General features: G+C 42.6%; 1 protein-coding gene and 1 pseudogene across 4 annotated transcripts in view; one reads left to right on the forward strand and one right to left on the reverse strand.

The window, feature by feature from the left end:
* Nucleotides 1-456: 456 nt before the first annotated feature.
* Nucleotides 457-16,690, reverse strand: LOC109891580 (protein polybromo-1-like; annotated as a pseudogene).
* A 1,900-nt stretch (nt 16,691-18,590) lies between these two features.
* LOC109891184 (la-related protein 4) overlaps nt 18,591-22,711 on the forward strand; it is a 33,522-nt gene continuing 29,401 nt past the window's right edge. For 2 of the 4 annotated variants that reach the window (XM_020483525.2, XM_031825241.1), the window contains exon 1: nt 18,591-19,466. In XM_020483525.2, the coding sequence (XP_020339114.1) occupies nt 19,347-19,466 (120 nt within the window). In that variant the 5' untranslated portion in view covers nt 18,591-19,346. Of the gene's footprint in view, nt 19,467-19,496; nt 21,486-22,711 lie in introns of those variants that run through there. The other 2 variants (XM_020483524.2, XM_020483526.2) reach the window with 2 other exon arrangements.

Consider the following 22,711-nt stretch of genomic DNA (forward strand, 5'->3'; position numbering starts at 1 on the left):
AGCCTACTCATCATTTGTAGAGCAGTCGGTCAGTGACAATTTACCAAAGATACATTACGGTTTTGATCCTCATAGTCAGGTCATGGAATACTGCAAGGCTGCATTTAGACAGGCAGCTGAATTGGGATCTTCTCTCACTAATTGGTATTTTGGCCAGTCACATCAGATCTTTTCAGCATTGATCTGATTGATTCAAAGACCAATTAGAGAAAAAATATCAGAATTTGTTAAAACAGCCTAATAGAACAACTTAAAGAAAAAAAAATGTATGTTGGTTCCCCTTCTCTTTTCTTGTCTGGTGCAGAGTCACCAGACTCAGTGGATTCCCACTGCCCACTAGAATGTTCCATATTGCAGTACACAGACACTAAATTAGCAGTCAAGAACAAGTCCCTTCTCTGCATTTTTTTATGAAAACGTTTATCCATCACAGAAACATTAAATACAATAATGCACTTGTTAGAACAATTCAAATGCAAACACAAAACAGCTTGAACAGAGTAAGCAAGCTAATTTAACCATTCTATAAACGAATGCCCACATTAACGTAACATAACTAAACAACATTTACAGATTTTCAAATGAGCCTAAACCCATTTGCTGTCTGACAGTGTAGGGAGCAGTGGCTCAGATATCCTACTGGTTGTTCGTCTGGCGGATGTTCAGTGTGTCACGCAGCATTAGGTCTTGCAGACGCCACAGTGAGTCTGCCATTGTGGAATGGGCGCCCTTGCTCTTCAACCAATGGGACGGCAGCCGGCTCTCCTGCTCCTTGGTCAGTCGCACATCTTTCTTTCGAGCTGCTGAAACATTCCCACATACACAACAGATACATACACAAGGTTATTAGGAAATAGTACATTTATTTTTATTTAACTAGGCAAGTCAGTTAAGAACAAATACTTATTTACAATGATGGCCTACCAAAAGGCCTAAGGGGACAGGGGCCTGGGATTAATAAATACAATATAGGACAAAACACAAATCACAACAAGAGAGACAACACTACATAAAGAGAAACCTAAGACAACAACATAAGGCAGCATCACATGACAACACAGCATGGTAGAAACACAACATGGTAGCAGCACAACATGGTACAAATATTATTGGGCACAGACAACAGCACAAAGGTCAAGAAGGTAGAGACAACAATACATTATACAAAGCAGCCACAACTCAGTAAGTGTGTCCATGATTGAGTCTTTGAATGAAGAGATTGAGATAAAACTGTCCAGTTTGAGTGCTTGTTGCAGCTCGTTCCAGTCGCTAGCTGCAGCGAACTGAAAAGAGGAGCGACCCAGGGATGTGTGTGCTTTGGGGACCTTTAACAGAATGTGACTGGCAGAATGGGTGTTGTATGTGGAGAATGAGGGCTGCAGTAGATATCTCAGAGAGGGGGGGGGGGGCTAAGAGGGTTTTATAAATAAGTATCAACCAGTGGGCCTTGCAACGGGTATACAGAGATGACCAGTTTACAGAGTATAGAGTGCAGTGATGTATCCTATAAGGACCATTGGTGGCAAATCTGGTGGCTGAATGGTACAGAACATCTCGCCGCTCGAGAGCACCCTTACCTGCCGAGCTATAAATTACGTCTCCATAATCTAGCATGGTGGGGTGAAAGAGGAGCAATTACAATAGAGGAAACCAAGTCTAGATTTAACTTTAGCCTGCAGCGTTGATATGTGCTGAGAGAAGGACAGTGCACCGTCTAGCCATACTCCCAAGTACTTGTATGCGATGACTACCTCAAGCTCTAAACCCTCTTGAGGTAGTAATAACACCTGTTGGAAGAGGAGCATTCTTCTTACCAAACCATATGACCTTTGTTTTGGAGGTGTTCAGAACAAGGTCAAGGGTAGAGAAAGCACATACTGTACATTCATGATACACTATGCAGACAAGGACAAATTATACTACTGTCTGTATATGTTTTTTCTGTTGTTCAAGAAGGTAATTTACTGAAATCACTGAAATATTGTAAAAGTGATTTGTAGATTTGTTGGGGTGTAAATCACTTTCTTTCAGTGATGAGTGTTCACCTGAGAGAGTTTGGCCCCACTTGCTGATGGTGGAGGACTCTGCATTAAGTCCCTCAATGTACTTCAGGTATGCCTCTGAGTGGAGCAGGCGCCTAGGCTTGGGTGGAGGGTCTACAAATAAGGGTGTTGAGAGCTGCTGGAAGGCAGGCTGGCCCTGTCTTGGGTAGGGTGGTGGGGCCTGCTGTCGGGATCAATCATAAAAATAAAACAGCGTCAAGGGCCTCTTTACTCATTCTCAAATACAGATGTGAGTAATAAAATAACAAGCATTTACAGTCTGTGCTTTTCTAATATACAATTGTATAGACGTGTAGATTACCTGGATTCTGTAGGCTCCAGGAGCACCCGTGTTGACACCGGCAGTGAAGGTATTAACATAAACAGTCCAGGACACAGCTGTCCAATAGGGTCTGGCTGCAACAGACACCTTAAGCCACAGACGCTGTGAGATATATGAGCTAAGACAGGATGTTGAATGGTGCCAGAGAGGATTGTGGGTAACCGCAACCAACAGCACAGGTGGTGAAAATACATTAAGAATTATAAAACAGATACTAGTTAGCTAATGTGTAATAGCTAGCTGCAAAAGCAAGTGGTTAACATAACACTGTGGACCAGAGCTAGTGCACCGAATGGTACACTACACGACCAAAAGTAATTGGACACCTCATTCCAAAATCATGGGCATTAATATAGAGTTGGTTTTCCCTTTGCTGCTATAACAGCCCCCACTCTTCTGGGAAGGCTATCCACTAAATGTTGGAACATTGCTGCGGGGACTTGCTTCCATTCAGCCACAAGAGCAATAGTGTGGTCGGGCACTGATGTTGGACGATTAGGTCTGGCTCGCAGTCGGCGTTCCAAGTCATCCCAAAGGTGTTGGATGGGGTTGAGGTCAGGAATCTGTGCAGGCCAGTGAAGTTCTGCCACACAGATCTCGACAAAACATTTCTGTATGGACCTCAATTTGTACACGTGGGCACGGTCATGCTGATACAGGAAAGAGCCTTCCCCAAACTGTTCCCATAAAGTTGGAAACACAGAATCGTCTAGAATGTCATTGTATACTGTCGTGTTAAAATTCCCCTTCACTGGAACTAGGGGCCTAGCCAGAACCATGAAAAAACATTATTCCTCCTCCACCAAACATTACAGTTGACACAATGCATTCAGGCAGTTAGCGTTCTCCTGGCATCCGTCTTCAGTAAGGCCATTCCACTGCCAATGTTTGTCTTTGACAATTGCATGGCTGTGTGCTTGATTTATCCACCTGTCAACAACAGGTGTGGCCGAAATAGCCGAATCCACTCATTTGAAGGGATGTCCACATACACGATACAGTTGTGGCCAAAAGTTTTGAGAATGACACAAATATTAATTTTCAAAGTTTGCTGCCTCAGTGTCTTTAGATATTTTTGTCAGATGTTACTATGGAATACTGAAGTATAATTACAAGCATGTCATAAATGTCAAAGGCTTTTATTGACAATTACATGAAGTTGATGCAAAGAGTCAATATTTGCAGTGTTTGTTGACCCTTCTTTTTCAAGACCTCTGCAATCCACCCTGGCATGCTGTCAATTAACTTTTGGGCCACATCCTGACTGATGGCAGCCCATTCTTGCATAATCAATGCTTGGAGTTAGTCAGAATTTGTGAGTTTTTGTTTGTCCACCTGCCTCTTGAGGATTGACCACAAATTCTCAATGGGATTAAGGTCTAGGGGAGTTTCCTGGCCATGGACCCAAAATATCAATGTTTTGTTCCCCGAGCCACTTAGTTATCACTTTTGCCTTATAGTAAGGTTCTCCATCATGCTGGAAAAGGCATTGTTCGTCACCAAACTGTTCCTGGATGGTTGGGAGAAGTTGCTCTCGGAGGATGTGTTGGTACCATTCTTTATTCATTGCTGTGTTCTTAGGCAAAATTGTAAGTGAACCCACTCCCTTGGCTGAGAAGCAACCCCACACATGAATGGTATCAGGATGCTTTACTGTTGGCATGACACAGGACTGATGGTAGCGCTCACCTTGTCTTCTCCGGACAAGCTTTTTTCCGGATGCCCCAAACAATCAGAAAGGGGATTCATAAGAGAAAATGACTTTACCCCAGTCCTCAGTAGTCCAATCCCTGTACCTTTTGCAGAATATCAGTCTGTCCCTGATGTTTTTCCTGGAGAGAAGTGGCTTCTTTGCTGCCTTTCTTGATACCAGGCCATCCTCCAAAAGTCTTCGCCTCGCTGTGCGTGCAGATGCACTCACACCTGCCTGCTGCCATTCCTGAGCATGCTCTGTACTGGTGGTACCCCGATCCCGCAGCTGAATCAACTTTAGGAGACGGTCCTGGCACTTGCTGGAATTTCTTGGGCGCCCTGAAGCCTTCTTCACAACAATTTAACAGCACTCCTTGAAGTTCTTGATGATCCGATAAATGGTTGATTTAGGTGCAATCTTACTGGCAGCAATATCCTTGCCTGTGAAGCCCTTTTTGTGCAAAGCAATGATGATGGCACATGTTTCCTTGCAGGTAACGATGATTGACATAGGAAGAACAAGGATTCCAAGCACCATCCTCCTTTTGAAGCTTCCAGTTTGTTATTCCAACCTAATCAGCATGACAGAGTGATCTCCAGCCTTGTCCTCGTCAACACTCACATCTGTGTTAACGAGAGAATCACTGACATGATGTCAGCTGGTCCTTTTGTGGCAGGGCTGAAATGCAGTAGAAATGTTTTTGGGGGATTCAGTTCATTTGCATGGCAAAGAGGAACTTTGCAATTAATTGCAATTCATCTGATCACTCTTCATAAGATTCTGAAGAATATGCAAATTGCCATCATACAAACTGAGGCAGCAGACTTTGTGAAAATTAATATTTGTGTCATTCTCAAAACTTTTGGCCACGACTGTATATACAAAAGTATGTGCGTAGCACAATGACGCCCTGGAACAAAGCTACTGGCTCACGCTATACACAAGACCAAAAAACGTCTACATGTTGTGAACGCACATACCATTTGAGAAGCAAAAATACCATCTGAGACGCATGAGCTTCACAGACCAAGCAGCATCAGCACGCACAATCTGCAGCTGGATGCTTCTCCAGCTGGCCATCTTGGATTGTGTTGTCAAATACTGACTTTACTACTGCCCATTTAATATAGAGAAAGTCCAATATTCACAAGACCAAATATAGAGAAAGACCAATCAGCAACAATCTACATTGAATGTTCAGGTACTTCAGAGAACTGTGTTTCCATAAACATTGTATTTCCAGTGTTACAATATAATTTAGCAATGCATTATTACCCTGTTGATGAATCCCTCAGCGACTGAGCATCAGGCTGTGTGAACGGCTGTTGACTGTTTAGTCACTACAGGACCTCAGCTTATGTTACAGGTAGCCCCTCTAGTGAGTTAGAGTGGCAGACAGAAAGCAACTGCAGGGGCATGGCAGGGAGGGAGGCTGTGAAAGTGCTCTTACCCAGGTATGGCATGCCAAGGAACCTGGAGATACCTGGCATCGGGTGATGATGGAGCAAGAAAGGCAACCTCATGCCAGTCATACTAAACATGCCGTCAACTGGGCCCTGCAGCAGCATGTACCCATCATGCCTTTGGGGAGGAGGAGGAGGAGGGTATCGCAACACAACAGATATGTGCATCAGTGGTAGGGTTGCAAAGGGTCAGAAACCTTCTGGTAAAGTTATGCCCTGGAATTTGGGGAATTTTGCTTAAATTCATATTTTAGCTTATAACAGGAACCTTTTTTTGTGGGATACACATATGGCAATTCTCGGGCCTTGTGGGATATTTTGGTTCAACTATCCCCAATTCAATAGAATTGGAACCCTCTGCATGCACAGTGCACTCTTCCATCACATGTTCAGCTGATTCTCAAGATCTTGCACACTAATGAGATGCTATTGAGCCCACACTACTACACTGTCTGAGCCAAGGACTACATGCTTTCTGGTAAGTTTTGATTACAATACTGGGTGGGGTGAATATATTTTATATGACATACATGATTTTTTGTTAACTAGTAAATAGTAGCCTACCGCAAAGTGTGTTTAAATCATTTCTAACTTGTTAACAATTTCTGCAAATCACTTTTTGCTTGCTTGAGGCTGCTAACTGAGTGTTAATTCACCTGTGTCCATACATATTTCATTTTAAAACAATTATCTTACAAAGGATTTGTTTAATCAATCAAACTGCTTAACTATTTTCCCCCTTAATCTTTACAGGAGACATTGTGGAGACATTTCACTGCAGCTAATGTAGAAGGAAAAGCTGTGCACATTTGCAAATACTGTGCCAAATCATATGTGAAGAATGCAACAAAGATGCAGAATTGTAACGATCGTCGTTGGAATGAGGTGAGGACCAAAGCGCAGCGTGGTAAGTGTTCATGATGATATTTATTTAAACTCAGAACACTAAACAAAATAACAAAGAGAAAGAAACGAAACCAAAACAGTTCTGTAAGGTGACAAAACACACTAGACAGAAAATAAACACCCACGAAACACAAGTGGGAAAAGGCTACCTAAGTATGAATCTCAATCAGAGACAACTAACGACACCTGCCTCTGATTGAGAACCATACCAGGCCAAACTCAAAACACAACATAGAAAAATGAACATAGACAACCCACCCAACTCACGCCCTGACCATACTAAAACAAAGACATAAATAAAATAACTAAGGTCAGAACGTGACAGTACCCCCCCTAAAGGTGCGGACTCTGGACGCAAAACCTAAACCTATAGGGGAGGGTCTGGGTGGTATGTGTCCAAGCCAAAGTGGCGAGACACAGTAGTGATGAGACCATAGGCCTTGTCTACTTATGATAAGGTAAAAGGTTTATGTTTCTGTCTCCATAGGATAAGATAAATATATTCAAAGTTTAAAACATCTAGATCTAAATGGTATTAATATTCATTTGCATACATTTCCGTTAATTCCCATATATTTCCGTTAATTCTCTGAATATTTCCCAAAATGTGCAACCCTAATCAGTGGTACATGCAACTACAACTATCTGGCAGAGGTCATGCACTAGCTAAATGACTAAACATCAATCTAGAGTTAGGATATTTGATATTCCATAATCAGACATTCATACACATGCAATTAACTCACAAATTACAAGCACTACTTGAATCAGACTGATTGCAGAAAGATCCAGTGAAATTGGTAAGCTTCTTAATAAATGTTGAAGAAGTGTATAATTGAAAAGAGGGGATAGCACAGTACTGCAATAAAAGAGTAGCCAAGGGTGGAGTGATGAGGAAATTAAAAAGGGATCATCATTCTAGCAGTTCAGCTTCTCATTGCAGCTCCAAGTGTCCCCAGGGGGGTTCATCCCCCTCAGTGAGGGACTACCTGACACAGGTGTTATGCTGTGATAAATCATCCCCATGGGGGTTGGGAGAGGCACCACCCCCATCAGCACTCCTACCAGTACCTGCTCTAGGGCACCATCCCCATCAGCACTCCTACCAGTTCCTGCTCTAGGGCACCACCCCCATCAGCACTCCTACCAGTTCCTGCTCTAGGGCACCACCCCCATCAGCACTCCTACCAGTACCTGCTCTAGGGCACCACCCCATCAGCACTCCTACCAGTATCTGCTCTAGGGCATCACCCCCATCAGTACCTGCTCTAGGGAAAGCCAGCTGCTGGGCCACCCTCTCCCGCTCCTGCTGCTCGGCCACTTTCGCTGCTCGCTCTGCAAACACACATACTATTACAACTTTTGGCAACGTAATTGGTAGAGACATTTCTGCAAGTGGGATTGAAAAAATGACCGGTCATTTTTAGAAACCTGAAAAAGTCCCTTCTAGGTACACTTGTAAGATCTCTTACCCTCATACTCAGCTTTCTTGGGAGACTCCAGGTTCCTCCACTCGGTGCCCACCAGATGGCTGAGTTCCCCGAAGGAGAAATCTGGGTGCTGGGCCTTGATGACCGCTCGCATCTCACTGCTGAACAGGATGTAGCCACTCATGTTTATCTTCCTCTGGAGCCCTCCTTCTTGGACATCCCCTTTACGGACTTGGGCGTGGACTGCAGTCAAGTAAGGGAGAGTGTGTCATGTCATCTCTAGACAAATGTCATTGCTATACACACCTCCAACTGGATGGCTAAGAGGGCTTTTTCTTCAATCTTACCCTGAACATGCAAATAATTTGAGACACGTTTAGTTTCGATCATGATGCATGCGATTCAGTTGACATGTCTAAATCAGGGTCGACAATCTTTTTATTTATTTATATTTTGTAACATTTTATTTAGCCCATTTTCTCCCCAATTTCGTGGTATCCAATTGGTAGTTATAGTCTTGTCTCATCGCTGCAACAGCTGTACGGACTCGGGAGAGGCAAAGGTCGAGAGCTGTGCGTCCTCCGAAACACAACCCAACCAAGCTGCACTGCTTTTTGACACAATGCCTGTTTAACCCTGAAGCCATCCACACCAATGTGTCGGATGAATCACAGAACACCTGGTGACCGTGTCAACGACCACGGCCACAGGAGTCGCTAGTGCCCAAACCCTCCTCTAACCCGGATGAAGCTGGGCCAATTGTGCGCCACCCCATGGGTCTCCCGGTCGCGGCCGGCTGCGACAGAGCCTGGACTCGAACCCAGAATCTCTAGTGGCACAGTTAACACTGCGATGCGGTGCCTTAGACCACTGAGCCACTCGGGAGGCCATTGGGGTCGACGATCTTACCAATAACTTTTGAACTGTAAAAGAGCTTTACCTTCACAACATAACCACACATTTGCCTAGTGTATGTTGGTACTCTGACCTGTGGAGGGGTGTAAGGCATGTCCATGTCGCTGCCTGCCATGGCGCTCTGGAGCTGGGGTCTGGAGGTGTCTCCCAGCTCCCCATCATCCTCCCCCAGGTCCTCCAACTCTTCGTCAGTCATGTCGGCAAACTTGGCCTCCAGCACCGCAATCTTCCTGTCCAGCAGAGGGGATGGCTGCTTCTGGGGCACGATCAGCTTCCTGTACGAGACACGTGGAGTAGACTGGGTGCAGTTACACCTGGATGATGAGTTCTGTTCTACCTTAACTAAAAGGAGTGTTTGTGACTGACTCATAACTCACTCATCCAGGGTCACTCAATACCGCTTTATTGCGTTGTGGAATGTTTTTCTTACTTTTGCTGATTATGCACAGTATCTTGAGGCATGTGAAAGTCAAACCACTCACCTGAAGTAATAGATTTCAGGCTCCACCACCTTCCCAGAGAGGGTGAAGCACTTCAGGCCCTTGAACTTCTTCATCTGTTTGTCACTCTCGATGTAGCGACTCTCACACAGCAGAACGCCCTCCTCAGGCACCTCAGTGGGTCAGCACGAAAGGTACTCCTTGAAGGAGGACACTGCATACTTCCCTATGGAACAAGTGAACAGAGAGAGGGATATAAGCATGGCACATGTTCGGTGAAATACAATCAACCCATGCACTTAAACTTCAATGTTCTCTTATCAACATTTGAAAATAACATAGCATCAACATTATAAAAAAGTGGACACAATGTAAGGGCAGAGAAAATACCTATGTTACAGGTCATGGGGCAAGTCTCCTCCATGTTGCTAAGGAACACTTCCTTCTTGTAGAACATCCTGGTGGCCTCATGTTCCGTCTCCTCTGCGTGGATGAAGATGGGCCCAAAGAAGTAGGCCGCTTCGTCCCGCATCCACTTCTTCTCAATCCTGTTAAACAAAAATAAAACCTACTTTATTTTAAATACACTAAATAAATAATTATTATATTTCAAGAAATATCAAATTCTGGGAAATGTGTCTGTAGAGTTGTATTTACCCTACCTGCCCACTCAGTGCTAGACTAGTCCATGTGAGCGAATATAGACGCAGTCTCCCACTTTTAGCCAGGTGTCGTTGTAGTAGATCTGCTCATAGTACTGGCAGCCTGGCTCCCTATTGGTCATGTCCAGGGTTACATCCTCCCTCTCCTACACATACACACGCAGTCAGGTTGTCTTTGTTTGCACTCTGTTGGATCACATTTAATCAAAGTCATATTGGCCATGATTTCCAACCACTCACCTTATCCACAATAGTGTCCACGGCTTTGCCCTCTTCTTGTATCTCTGCAGGCTTCTCTTCATCTTGCTTAGGGGAGAACATGGATGCAACACGGATTACAGGCAACAGTATGTCCCGAGGGACAAACCTAACGGAGCTCAGGGGCATGATCCACATCTTGATCTTCTTGGTCTTGGCTGAGTAGCGAGACTCACAGACATACACATCATCTGCCCTGAAGCCCTCTAGGTGAAGCTTAAAGTAGTCCTCAAATCAGTCACAAAACAAAAGCCAAGGTCAATAACATCATGCAATGATTCACTCAAAACGTGTCATGCTTCAACCATATTACAAAGAGCTGAAACATGGAAATAGAAAATAGCTTAGTACCTTGACAAACATGACAACACCTTTTCCCAGTATCATGCTGACGGGAATCTTGTTGAAGTAGTCGCTCTTAAAGACTTCCTTCTCCAGGAACTTGCGTGTAGCAAGATGGAATGTTTAATTTGGCCTGTAGAACCAGCAGCCATCCAGCCACTTCTCACCTGGAATGTGAAGGGAAGAACACAGAGCAATACTATAAAAAAGGACAGACCAATTGATTCTTCATGTGTGTGTGATTTTGAAGCAGTCAAAGTGAACACATATACAGCTAAATAAATGATTGAATGTCAGACCATTTCCAGAGATACTGTCCTTCCACTGTTTGGCCTACCTAATCTGTTGCAGGGAGATGGGCTGGCTGATCTGCTGGTAGTAGTCTGGGTAGTCATTCCTGGAGGGCAGCTGGAGGAAAGGCTCAGAGATAAGATGTCCCTGGCTGTTCCTTCCGCCCTGCACAGCCTCGTACAGCTGGAAGATGGGGGTACTCATGTCCATGCTGTGGTGGATGCTCTCTGCCTCCGACTCCCCCTCGTCATAGTGGACAGACCCTGGGCAATGAGAGACAATCGAATCAGACAGATGAAGTCAGAAGTCTTCTGACAAACCCTCATATATTAGTATACTTAGCACTGCAATGTCCCTTCTGTTCTTATATGTTCCTTACTTTTTACCAGGTTGATAATGCAGAGCCAAAACAGCTAACAGACCAATGAGACGTACCAGCCAGAATGCCATCGTCATCACTCTCATACTGAAGAACCATGGTAATAGCTGGTCTCCCTGGGTTGACCTTCTGTTCCTGACACACACACACACACACGTTTAATTCATGGAAAATCCTTGTAAATATTGCATGTTGTTTGCTCTTAAATGATACTTTCTGTTCTGTTTATGGTATTGCTTACTTGATGCGAATGCTGGATTTAATGGGCTCAGCATGCTCAATTTCTGTCTTTCTCTGTGAAAAAATATTTCTGATGGTGTTGGCATCCTTAAATAAATAAGAAAGAAAGCATTATAACAAACAAAACTGACATCATAATTCTGACTTAATTCTCAGTTGTAGTACAGCATACCGTAAAAACCTGTGACCCAGGCTCATTGTACGTTTTGGCATTCTTGGCCAGGAGATCTATGTCTTTTGCCATGGCGCTAACACTTCTGTAGAGGCTCATCTGAGAAAAAAATGACCTGTGATTTATTGTATGCATACCACTTACACTATATTCAGTCAGATGGTTGGGTAGCATACCTGTATCTTCTGGGAAATGATTTTCAGATCTATTGGGTCCTTTACTACGGCATAATAGTCTGGGTATTGCGGAGGGGAAAAAAGAAAAAAATCAACAATCAAAACTGTTTCTACACATAATTTCTATTTAGCACAAAATAGAAAAACAATGTAACTGGGAAATGGCATGCCCATACTCTAATATTTCATAATAATGCCTTGTGATCTGGAGGGCGGACTTTTGAATCCCCCGCCGAATTTGAGAATACTGTAGTACCATTTCATATGCTACTACCAAATGTTTTGTCCCTAGTGATATCCAAGAACTAGCTGGAGCCTCTTATGACAATGTTTATGAAGTCAGTAAAACAATGTAAGCAACAGCAACTAATCTCTTGTATGTACTGGTCCAATAATGTCCACTTCACTTTTATGCACACATCACGGGTGGCAGCTGTAATCCGCCAATCGCATCCCCTTCCAGCCATCACTCACCTGCTTCTCTCCTTCCTCATCTATTCCTCCATACGGGATGAGCAGGGATGCCGAACCTGAGCAGTCTTCGGTTACATTTTGTACATTTGATACATTGGAGCGGAGCAAAGTTGATACATTGTTTAATTTCCTCCTTGGTTTAAGAGCACAGGGCAGTCTGAGTAGGCTTTGCAAGTTCACTGTCACGCATCAATGCCAGAGAGGAGAAACAGAGTCGCAACAGGTATGCTTGCAGCTTTACAGCAAAGAAAACGTCTTGTCTCGAGCTCAAACGGTTAAACAAATAGGACTTATATCAGCAAAGCTGCCTTTTTTTCTTCCTGCACGATTTTGCACACATTTGACATCTTTTCACAAACCATGTCGAGGGCTGTTTTAAACTAATTTGATAACAAACCACGTCGTTCAGTCACGTTAAAAACTAGCCAACAACCTGGTAACTTGACAGTAGGTATTGGCTAATTTGATTGGCACAGGAAGAAAGGAAAAGGGTCTGCTACTCATGAGATGTGCTTTAAAAGGTAGGATTCATATAGGCCTAATGTAAGCCTAAACTATTAAAAATCAATCTCTTTCTGGTGCTCCTTACATTCTGTTTGGTGCCTAACGTTTTTAAAGTTTGGAGCAGTGTGTATGTGTTTGTGGGAGAGAGAGTGGTGTGTGTGTGTAACAGTATAGCTTCTGTCCCTCTCCTCACCCCTACCTGGGCTCGAACCAGGGACCCTCTGCACACATCAACAACTGAAGCATCATTACCCATCGCGCCAACACGAAGCATCATTACCCATCGCGCCACAAAAGCCGCAGAGCAAGGGGGACAAATACTTCAAGGTCTCAGAGCGAGTGACGTCACCGATTGAAACGCTATTAGCGCGTACCACCGCTAACCATTTCACATCGGTTACATGTGTTTATGAGACAAAGGGAGACAGAGAGCGTGTGTGAGGGAAGAAGGGAGGTGGAGTGTGTGTCTTAACTGAAGAGTAAAGAATGTTTCACGCAGTTTCCCCGACTGCCACAATGACATGCAGATCATTATGCATGTATATTCCTTCCCCCCATTGCTCCAGCCAAATCACAGGTAGGCCTTTGCAAATATGAGCAAAGTAGACATTCTATTCAGTATTCTATTATACAGTGAACGGTGTGAAGTTAAATTGAATGTGTTGTATTGAGGAGAAGTATGAATATCAGTGACAGGTTTTTTGTGAAGTACATGAGCATAACATTTAGAAAACGGGAACAGGCGTCGGTGGGACGGGGCGAACAGGATGCTAGACCACTGAATTTTTCTTCATTTTCTCTCGCAATGCTACTCAGTATCGTGATACTTGGCCTGGTATCATATCGTTAGTAAAATGTTGGTATCGTGACTAGTCTATTGTACTTAAAAAATGTGTATGCAGGTTGCTTAGGATTCAAATCTCTCAAACAGCCCAATTCATTCTCTTCAGAGGAATAATAGATATTGGCTTAGATAGGATGGTAGGGAGATTTAACATTGTGCTTCAACCAATGCCATACCATAGGATTGGAGAGAATGGTTATCTTACCACTGGTAGTTTCTGGAACAGATCACTGACTAAATGCCCCGAGGGCTCTGAGAATTTCACCACCGCATCCAACAGCTGCTCAAGGACCTCCTTCAGGCAACTGGGTGCATTCTGTCATTCAAAGACACACAGTACAATTCAACAGTAACCAGATTTATTAGCCATGTTGTGCTATGTTTTGAGGCGGTTTACATGTAATGCATGTGTGACATCGGAAGTGCTGGTGTTACCTCATGCGACTCTCCAGGATTATCTTGTGCATCGTCCCCGTCCTCATCATCATCATCATCATAATCCCTCCGCTGGACAAACTCATTATTGGTGCGCAGGTAGAGGTCCCACAGCTTATAGGCTGCTCTGCACTCTGGAGAGTCTGGCTACAGACATGTAACACACTCCCTTTCATTTGGTCAATTCCAGGTTTAAGCCCTAGACAGGGCATTTATTAGGAAAACTCCTTCATACAAAACATTGCCTTGTAAACATTACTTCTCTCCCCTAAAGAGTCCAGTAAGTGAATGTGTTTGTTATTACAGGCAGGGATATATTACCCTGTAGTATGCCTTTGCATTGTTGAATAAGAGCTGAAAGTCAGACGTTATCTGGTCCACATCATCGTACTCCTCCATCTTCAGCTTCTGCTGGATCTTCATCATGTCAATGGGATGTGTCACAATGTGGCAGTAATCCGGTTGATTCCTTCAAGGAAAACACAATAGATAAGTGAATTTAATGAGGCTTATGTTCTTAGTAATGGAGATTTCTTTGGTAACCATTCTATATTAACCATCCTCTGTCCCGTCTCTTGGGTGCTCTTATGAACAGCTCACATAACATCCTTCCTTGGTCATCCTTATAAACTCTGATAGTGTTGTACAGTTCATGGCATACTGCAATCTGGAGTCAAAACATAGTAGATGAACACAAAACAATACAGGCAACCATGTTTATGAACACTTATTCAAAAACTACACAACTGTTTGACTTGTGCCTGCTGATTTAGAGTCAAAATTCAATAATTCAATTTGGGTTAAGACATGAACCGAAGGCAAAACCACAGAAGTTGAGTACTATATTTGTATTGGAAAGCAATGTTTCTACACAAAAAAAGGCTTTTACAGTGCCTTGCGAAAGTATTCGGCCCCCTTGAACTTTGCGACCTTTTGCCACATTTCAGGCTTCAAACATAAAGATATAAAACTGTATTTTTTTGTGAAGAATCAACAACAAGTGGGACACAATTATGAAGTGGAACGACATTTATTGGATATTTCAAACTTTTTTAACAAATCAAAAACTGAAAAATTGGGTGTGCAAAATTATTCAGCCCCTTTACTTTCAGTGCAGCAAACTCTCTCCAGAAGTTCAGTGAGGATCTCTGAATGATCCAATGTTGACCTAAATGACTAATGATGATAAATACAATCCACCTGTGTGTAATCAAGTCTCCGTATAAATGCACCTGCACTGTGATAGTCTCAGAGGTCCGTTAAAAGCGCAGAGAGCATCATGAAGAACAAGGAACACACCAGGCAGGTCCGAGATACTGTTGTGAAGAAGTTTAAAGCCGGATTTGGATACAAAAAGATTTCCCAAGCTTTAAACATCCCAAGGAGCACTGTGCAAGCGATAATATTGAAATGGAAGGAGTATCAGACCACTGCAAATCTACCAAGACCTGGCCGTCACTCTAAACTTTCAGCTCATACAAGGAGAAGACTGATCAGAGATGCAGCCAAGAGGCCCATGATCACTCTGGATGAACTGCAGAGATCTACAGCTGAGGTGGGAGACTCTGTCCATAGGACAACAATCAGTCGTATATTGCATAAATCTGGCCTTTATGGAAGAGTGGCAAGAAGAAAGACATTTCTTAAAGATATCCATAAAAAGTGTCGCTTAAAGTTTGCCACAAGCCACCTGGGAGACACACCAAACATGTGGAAGAAGGTGCTCTGGTCAGATGAAACCAAAATTGAACTTTTTGGCAACAATGCAAAACGTTATGTTTGGCGTAAAAGCAACACAGCTCATCACCCTGAACACCCCATCCCCACTGTCAAACATGGTGGTGGCAGCATCATGGTTTGGGCCTGCTTTTCTTCAGCAGGGACAGGGAAGATGGTTAAAATTGATGGGAAGATGAATGGAGCCAAATACAGGACCATTCTGGAAGAAAACCTGATGGAGTCTGCAAAAGACCTGAGACTGGGACGGAGATTTGTCTTCCAACAAGACAATGATCCAAAACATAAAGCAAAATCTACAATGGAATGGTTCAAAAATAAACATATCCAGGTGTTAGAATGGCCAAGTCAAAGTCCAGACCTGAATCGAATCGAGAATCTGTGGAAAGAACTGAAAACTGCTGTTCACAAATGCTCTCCATCCAACCTCACTGAGCTCGAGCTGTTTTGCAAGGAGGAATGGGAAAAAATGTCAGTCTCTCGATGTGCAAAACTGATAGAGACATACCCCAAGCGACTTACAGCTGTAATCGCAGCAAAAGGTGGCGCTACAAAGTATTAACTTAAGGGGGCTGAATAATTTTGCACGCCCAATTTTTCAGTTTATGATTTGTTTAAAAAGTTTGAAATATCCAATAAATGTCGTTCCACTTAATGATTGTGTCCCACTTGTTGTTGATTCTTCACAAAAAAATACAGTTTTATATCTTTATGTTTGAAGCCGGAAATGTGGTAAAAGGTCGCAAAGTTCAAGGGGGACGAATAATTTCGCAAGGCACTGTAACTGAACTTACTGGATCAACAGTGGGAATGTTAGAGGTTCTTCTCCTTTTCCGACCTACTGAAGATGCTGAGGATGACGGCTGTCCATCCTCAAAGTCCCTCTCACTGACACTACTAGAGGGGAACCTAGCCCTTCTCCTTTTTGAGCCCATGATGAGTCCAATACCTGGAAAGAAGAAAAAGGCAAAATAACAACAGCATATGAAGTCAATTTAGCTACAAAGTTACAAATATTGTGAGATATTGTATTAACATTCTCATCAAACAGGCTCTAATCATGCTTCGATGCCATTACCTAGAATAGCATGAAGGCCCTGTTCAGTGATCAATTGTAATTACTCCTCACTCGACGACTCTTCACTGTCTGAGATGAGGAGAGCAGTTGGGTGCTGATTTGACAGCTGTTCGGGATAGAGCAGCTGTAGCCAAATTTGGGCATTTTATTCAAAATTGCCTGTGTCCCCATTAACACTACTGGCATATGATAACATTCTTGTTTCTCTTTTGTTGCGAGATGACAGAGACGTTGTTGCAGCAGTTTCTTTACAGACAACAATGGTACGTACATCTTGCAGGTTGAATATTAGCTACCTGGCTAGCCTCAGCATCAATTACGGCAAGCTAACGTCAGCTAGCTAATGCTACCCATAATATCCCTGACACACAAAGAGAAAGATGTGAATAAGTAACTAAATATTTAACCACCCGGTTGGGTGAATAATCATCGTTTAAACCTGCAAGATCTTAACTCCAGTCTCAAAGTAATTATAATATGTAGAAGAGAAAGCAAACCATTCGAGAAAGCTGATCATTTAGAACAAATACAATGTGTGTGAACGTAGCAGCAGAAGACGCATCTGATCACTTCCGTTATAAACTTAAAAATAAAATATCTGATTGATTCAAATCTGAGTTATTCGAATTATTTTAGACCACACTCTAAAAGCTTTTATTTGGACTATTTTAGACCACAATGATTAAAATGACATGGACAGGGCAACCTGATACTAGATCAGCATTCCTACTCAGAGACGCACATAGGGGTGGCAGTGTAGCCTAGTGGTTAGAGCATTGGACTACTAACCGAAAGTTGCAAGTTCAAATCCCCGAGCTGACAAGGTACAAAATCTGTCGTTCTGCCCCTGAACAGGCAGTTAACCCACTGTTCCTAGGCCGTCATTGAAAATAAGAATTTTTTCTTAACTGACTTGCCTAGTAAAATAAAGGTTAAAAAAAAAAAAAAATCCCCTGGGCTCAAGACATGGCCAGAGAAACTCAAGAGAGGGGTTCGTTCTTTAATTTTGACAGTGTATCCCCAAAAGTCACTTTGTAATTGTTGCTAGCTGTTGCCAGTTGTGTAACATCCACAATTTCATAAATTACTATTTTTCTTTAAAGAAAATAAAACGTTGTCTATCATATGTGTAGGCTAATGGCAATGGAAACTAGAGAGTGAAAGCATACTTTTATTTTTGTACTTGCATGGTCTAAAATGTATTGATCATTTGCTGGAAAATACATGAGAGGAAACTAAGTTGACACCAAACTTTCAATAAATGAATGGGCAAAACATGCCATTCTGCCATAGGTTATGATCTGCTTCTATATATAGATGATTGCCAACACCTTTGTCTCCGACCTCTGGTCTTCAGATGTCTGAATAACATCACAGAGAATATGATACCTGTTCAACATCTAGACATCAGTGTAGTATTGTTGTGATAAAACCATATGCACACCACAGATTGATTTGGTTTATGTCCCACAATCTGTTTGTACCAAGCCTTTGCCTAGACTCGAGAGACGGCTAACGGGCGCTGTTCCTCCTGACGTTGTTTTTCCGAAAAATCGTCCCTGTTTAATACATGAATCATTCTTTCCCAATGATGTGTATAATTATATATGTGTTTGTATACATAATTGTTATTTCCCTTCCTTAAAGAAAATCACCGAAAGCTAGTGTTTCCACTTGTCACTGATGTCAGATCAGTGATTATTTCAAGACTAAATTAAATATTGTAGCGACCCTGGGTTTATAAGCGCGGAAATCGACTCTCCCGCACGAGCATGCTTTTGATTCACAGTCGATAGCGCGCCGGACCTCGGGCTAGAAGGTCGAGGATTCGTGACCTGCTCCATTACAATATTGAAGAACACAGTCACATATGATAGTCTGTTTACAAACTTCAATTATCTGGAAAAAGTTTCTTGTTTTTTCCCTCGCCAAATTGACTGCTGTTTTGAAACATCCATATATATTTAAAAAAACATTCCATGTATTTGTTTTTCTGCTCGCGCTGTCGTTATGCGGAAAGAGTGCCGCTCTCGTTGCTATGCGGCGCCGAGACTGTAGCACTGTTACCAGGGAGGGAGGCAGTAACAGGGGTGTATTCATTCGTCCAATTTCGTTGAAAAACGGTTGGTTCCTCAAGTAAACGGTAACAACCCTAACGGAAGCAAACGGAACTAAACGTGGAGGGACCTACCTGGAATTGTTGAAATATTAACTCTTGTTTTCGAAGCAAAACGTTTTGTAACAGAATCCGACTAATGAATACACTCCTGGTCGCGTTGTATGACGGGAGTGTGGCGCCTAGCATAGGCTTCGTCGTGCGGCTATGTCAACGATTTGGTTTGTAATCGAAAATTAAGATACTACACGACTGGCTATCCTATTTCCTTTTTATTGTGACAATTGCTCAATTGATTGCACTTAGTTATACATCAAACCAAGTTGAATAGCGTGAGATTGTTTTTACGTGGTAAGGTGAAGTCGGAGTGGGGGGGCGGGGCAGAGTGGCTAGTCGGGGGCAACGGATGAGTTCGGAGCATTGCTCGTCGTCGTCGCCGCAGCAGAAGGAAAGGGTCAAGCCAGCATTGGGCAAACGTGAACAAGGGGAGATAACATCGAAAACCGTGAAGGATCAAGGCGGCATGGTGAGTTTGGGCCCTGTGCAAAATTAGCACTCCCTCCCCCTCGAATCTCCCAAGGGCAGGCCCCCATGAAACTAACGCAATCGTAATGTTGCAACCTAGTTAGTTCGCTAAGTTACTGCAATTCACCCGTTGGCTGTATAGACTGGTTCTTCCGCGTGCTACTTCGGTGTTAGTCTGGCCTGTAACTACGCATTAAGACTTAGTTTGTCGACAGGTGTTTGTTAACTTAACGTTAGCAAGCCAGGTCGACTAATAGTTAACCAACGTAAAATAGCAAACGTTTGCTAACGAGGTTAGCTCGCGTACGTTAGTCAACGTTAGCTAGATAGTTTTGTAACGAGTATCCGTATGAATTAATAATTCATGTGAATTTCCGGCAGAATAGACGCTTTTTGGCGTATTGCTGCCTTTCTCAGTTCGGAATGTGCATTCCACATTGTGACAAACACAAAAATAAAGGGGAAACTTAAATTGCACCATCTTACTCTGCGCCAATACACTATCCCATTCCAATACTTGGCCCTAAAGGATCCTACACCAGTCCGTCGGTCTGGGAGGATGGAACCTCTTCTCTCAACTTCCTGTAGGTCTTCTGCACTAAAAGCTCTCTCATATTTCTCTGCTGCTGCAACTAACATATATTCTGTGATTTTCACTCCATACGTGCAGTGCATCACCATGGCTGTAAACGCAATAAATACAATAGGGATGCACAATATATCGTTAAGGATATCGGAATCTGACGATATTAGGTACAAATATCGGCATCGGCCCAATGTCTAGTTTAACGCCGATGTGCAAAACCGATGTCAAACTTAAGTGCATACCTTTAAATGTAGATAAATGACGGCACAAAAAATACAGTGCTACATGTGCAACACAGCATTCTTAACCTAGCCCACAATGTCTGCTGTGTGGATCTATTTTGAAGTTTCAAAGGAAGATAACAAAAAGGCCATATGCAATGTTTGTGCTGCTATTATTTCCAGATTAGGGGAGAAAGTGAAAACTTTAAATACCACAAACCTGATTACTCATTTATAAGTGCATCACCCCCAGAAGTTCAGCAACTACTTAGAACAAAAGCAGAAAAAAACTAGGCACATACTTCCAACAACTAAAGAAGTGCAAGTCAAACAGTCATTTGAAAGAGTAAAAGAAATCTGATTAAACTCCAAGCCGAAATCTATTAACGCCAAGATAATGGAATTCATTGCCATTGACAATCAACCGTTCTCTGTTCGTGGAGGATGTTTGCTTTCGCTAACTGGTTGAGCACCTCGAGCCCCGGTACACACTACCAAGTAGGTGCTATTTTTCAGATGTTGCCCTACTGGAATTACACAGTATTGTTAAAACACACATCCATGAACTACTTTCTATGGGCATCACTGCTATTAGCTTCACGACTGACATTTGGACCAGCGATGTCAGCCCCATGAGCATGCAGAGTATGACAGCACAGTGGGTCTAAGAGGATTTCGTACTGAGGAAAGCTGTATTGCATGCTCAAGAATGTGCTGGTTCTCATACCGCTGCTGCCATATTTGAGAACACGTTTGAAACATGAACACAATCCTAGCTCCGTTCGAACAACTGGCTCGAGAAATAAGCTCATCAACTGGGTCTGCAGCAGATGTGATACCCTTTGTCGTGGCATTGAAAAGCCTGCTCAACAAAACTGTATACAGACCGTGGGGTTAATTCTTGCAAAAGTACCCGACTGGAGGCTGTGAACAAGCGATTCGGAGGCATTCTCTCAGAGCCTCTTTACTGTGTCGCCACCATGCTCGATGCTAGGTACAAGGGCCGCTACTTCGATGCAGACAAGAAATAGGGTTTACGTGAAATGTTACACAGCTGGACAAGATGGAAACGGTCACAGTGACAGTGCGCACCGAGGAAGAGGACCCACGTCAGAAGAGGCCACGGACCAGACAGCTGAAACATCACTGCTTGACATCTATGATGAAATCCTGGTTGAGAATGAAACGACTGAACAACATAACAGCACAGCAAGTAAGTGAAATAAATAGGTTTTGATTATGTTTTACTGGTAATGGGGACATGCGAAATGCCAACAAAATAACTTTTTGTGTGTGTTTAAACTATTTAACTGTACTAGAATGCTTAAAAGGCTGCTAAAATGTTAAATCTGTTGTCTGTATCAGTTTTTTTGGCAAGGAAAATATGAGATCGGTATCGGCCCAAAATGTCCTATCGGTGCATCCCTAAAATGCAATCTTAATACACTGAACAAAAATATATAAAAGCAACATGTTAAGTGCTGGTCCCATGTTTCATGAGCTGAAATAAAATATCCCAGAAATGTTCCATATGCACTAAAAGCTTATTCATCTAAAATGTAGTGCACAATTTTAGTTACATGCCAAGATCAACCATCCACCTGATATATAGGTATGGCATATCAATAAGCTTTTTAAACAGCATGATCCTTACACAGGTGCACCTTGTGCTGGGGACAATAAAAGGCCACTCTTTAAATGTGTAGTTTTGTCACACAACACAATGCCATAGATGTTTTGAGGAAGTGTGCAATTGACATGCTGACTTAAGGAGTGTCCACCAGAGCTGTTGCCAGATAATTGAATGTTAATTTCTTTACCATAATCAAATCAAATTTATTTATATAGCCCTTCGTACATCAGCTGATATCTCAAAGTGCTGTACAGAAACCCAGCCTAAAACCCCAAACAGCAAGCAATGCAGGTGTAGAAGCAAGAAGTCGCCTCCAACTTTGTTTTAGAGAATGTTGCATTACGTCCAAACGGCCTCACATTCGCAAACCATGTGAAACCACAACAGTCCAGGACCACCACGAGCAGCCTCTTCTAGAGGTCGACCAATTGTGATTTTTTTCCAACACCGATACCGATTATTGGAGGACCAAAAAAAGCCGATACCGATTATTTGGCCAATTTAATAAAATAAATGTTTATTTATTTATAATAATGACAATTACAACAATACTGAATAAACACTTATTTTAACTTAATATAACACATCAATAAAAATCAATTTAGCCTCAAATAATGAAACATGTTTAAATAATGCAAAAACAAAGTGTTGGAGAAGAAAATAATATGTGCCATGTAAAAAAGCTAACGTTTAAGTTCCTTGCTCAGAACATGAGAACATATGAAAGTGGTGGTTCCTTTTAACATGAGACTTCAATATTCCAAGGTAAGAGGTTTTAGGTTGTAGTTAATATAGTATGTATAGGA

This window comes from Oncorhynchus kisutch, linkage group LG5 (assembly GCF_002021735.2).
Source record: "Oncorhynchus kisutch isolate 150728-3 linkage group LG5, Okis_V2, whole genome shotgun sequence".
Classification (NCBI taxonomy): domain Eukaryota; kingdom Metazoa; phylum Chordata; class Actinopteri; order Salmoniformes; family Salmonidae; genus Oncorhynchus; species Oncorhynchus kisutch.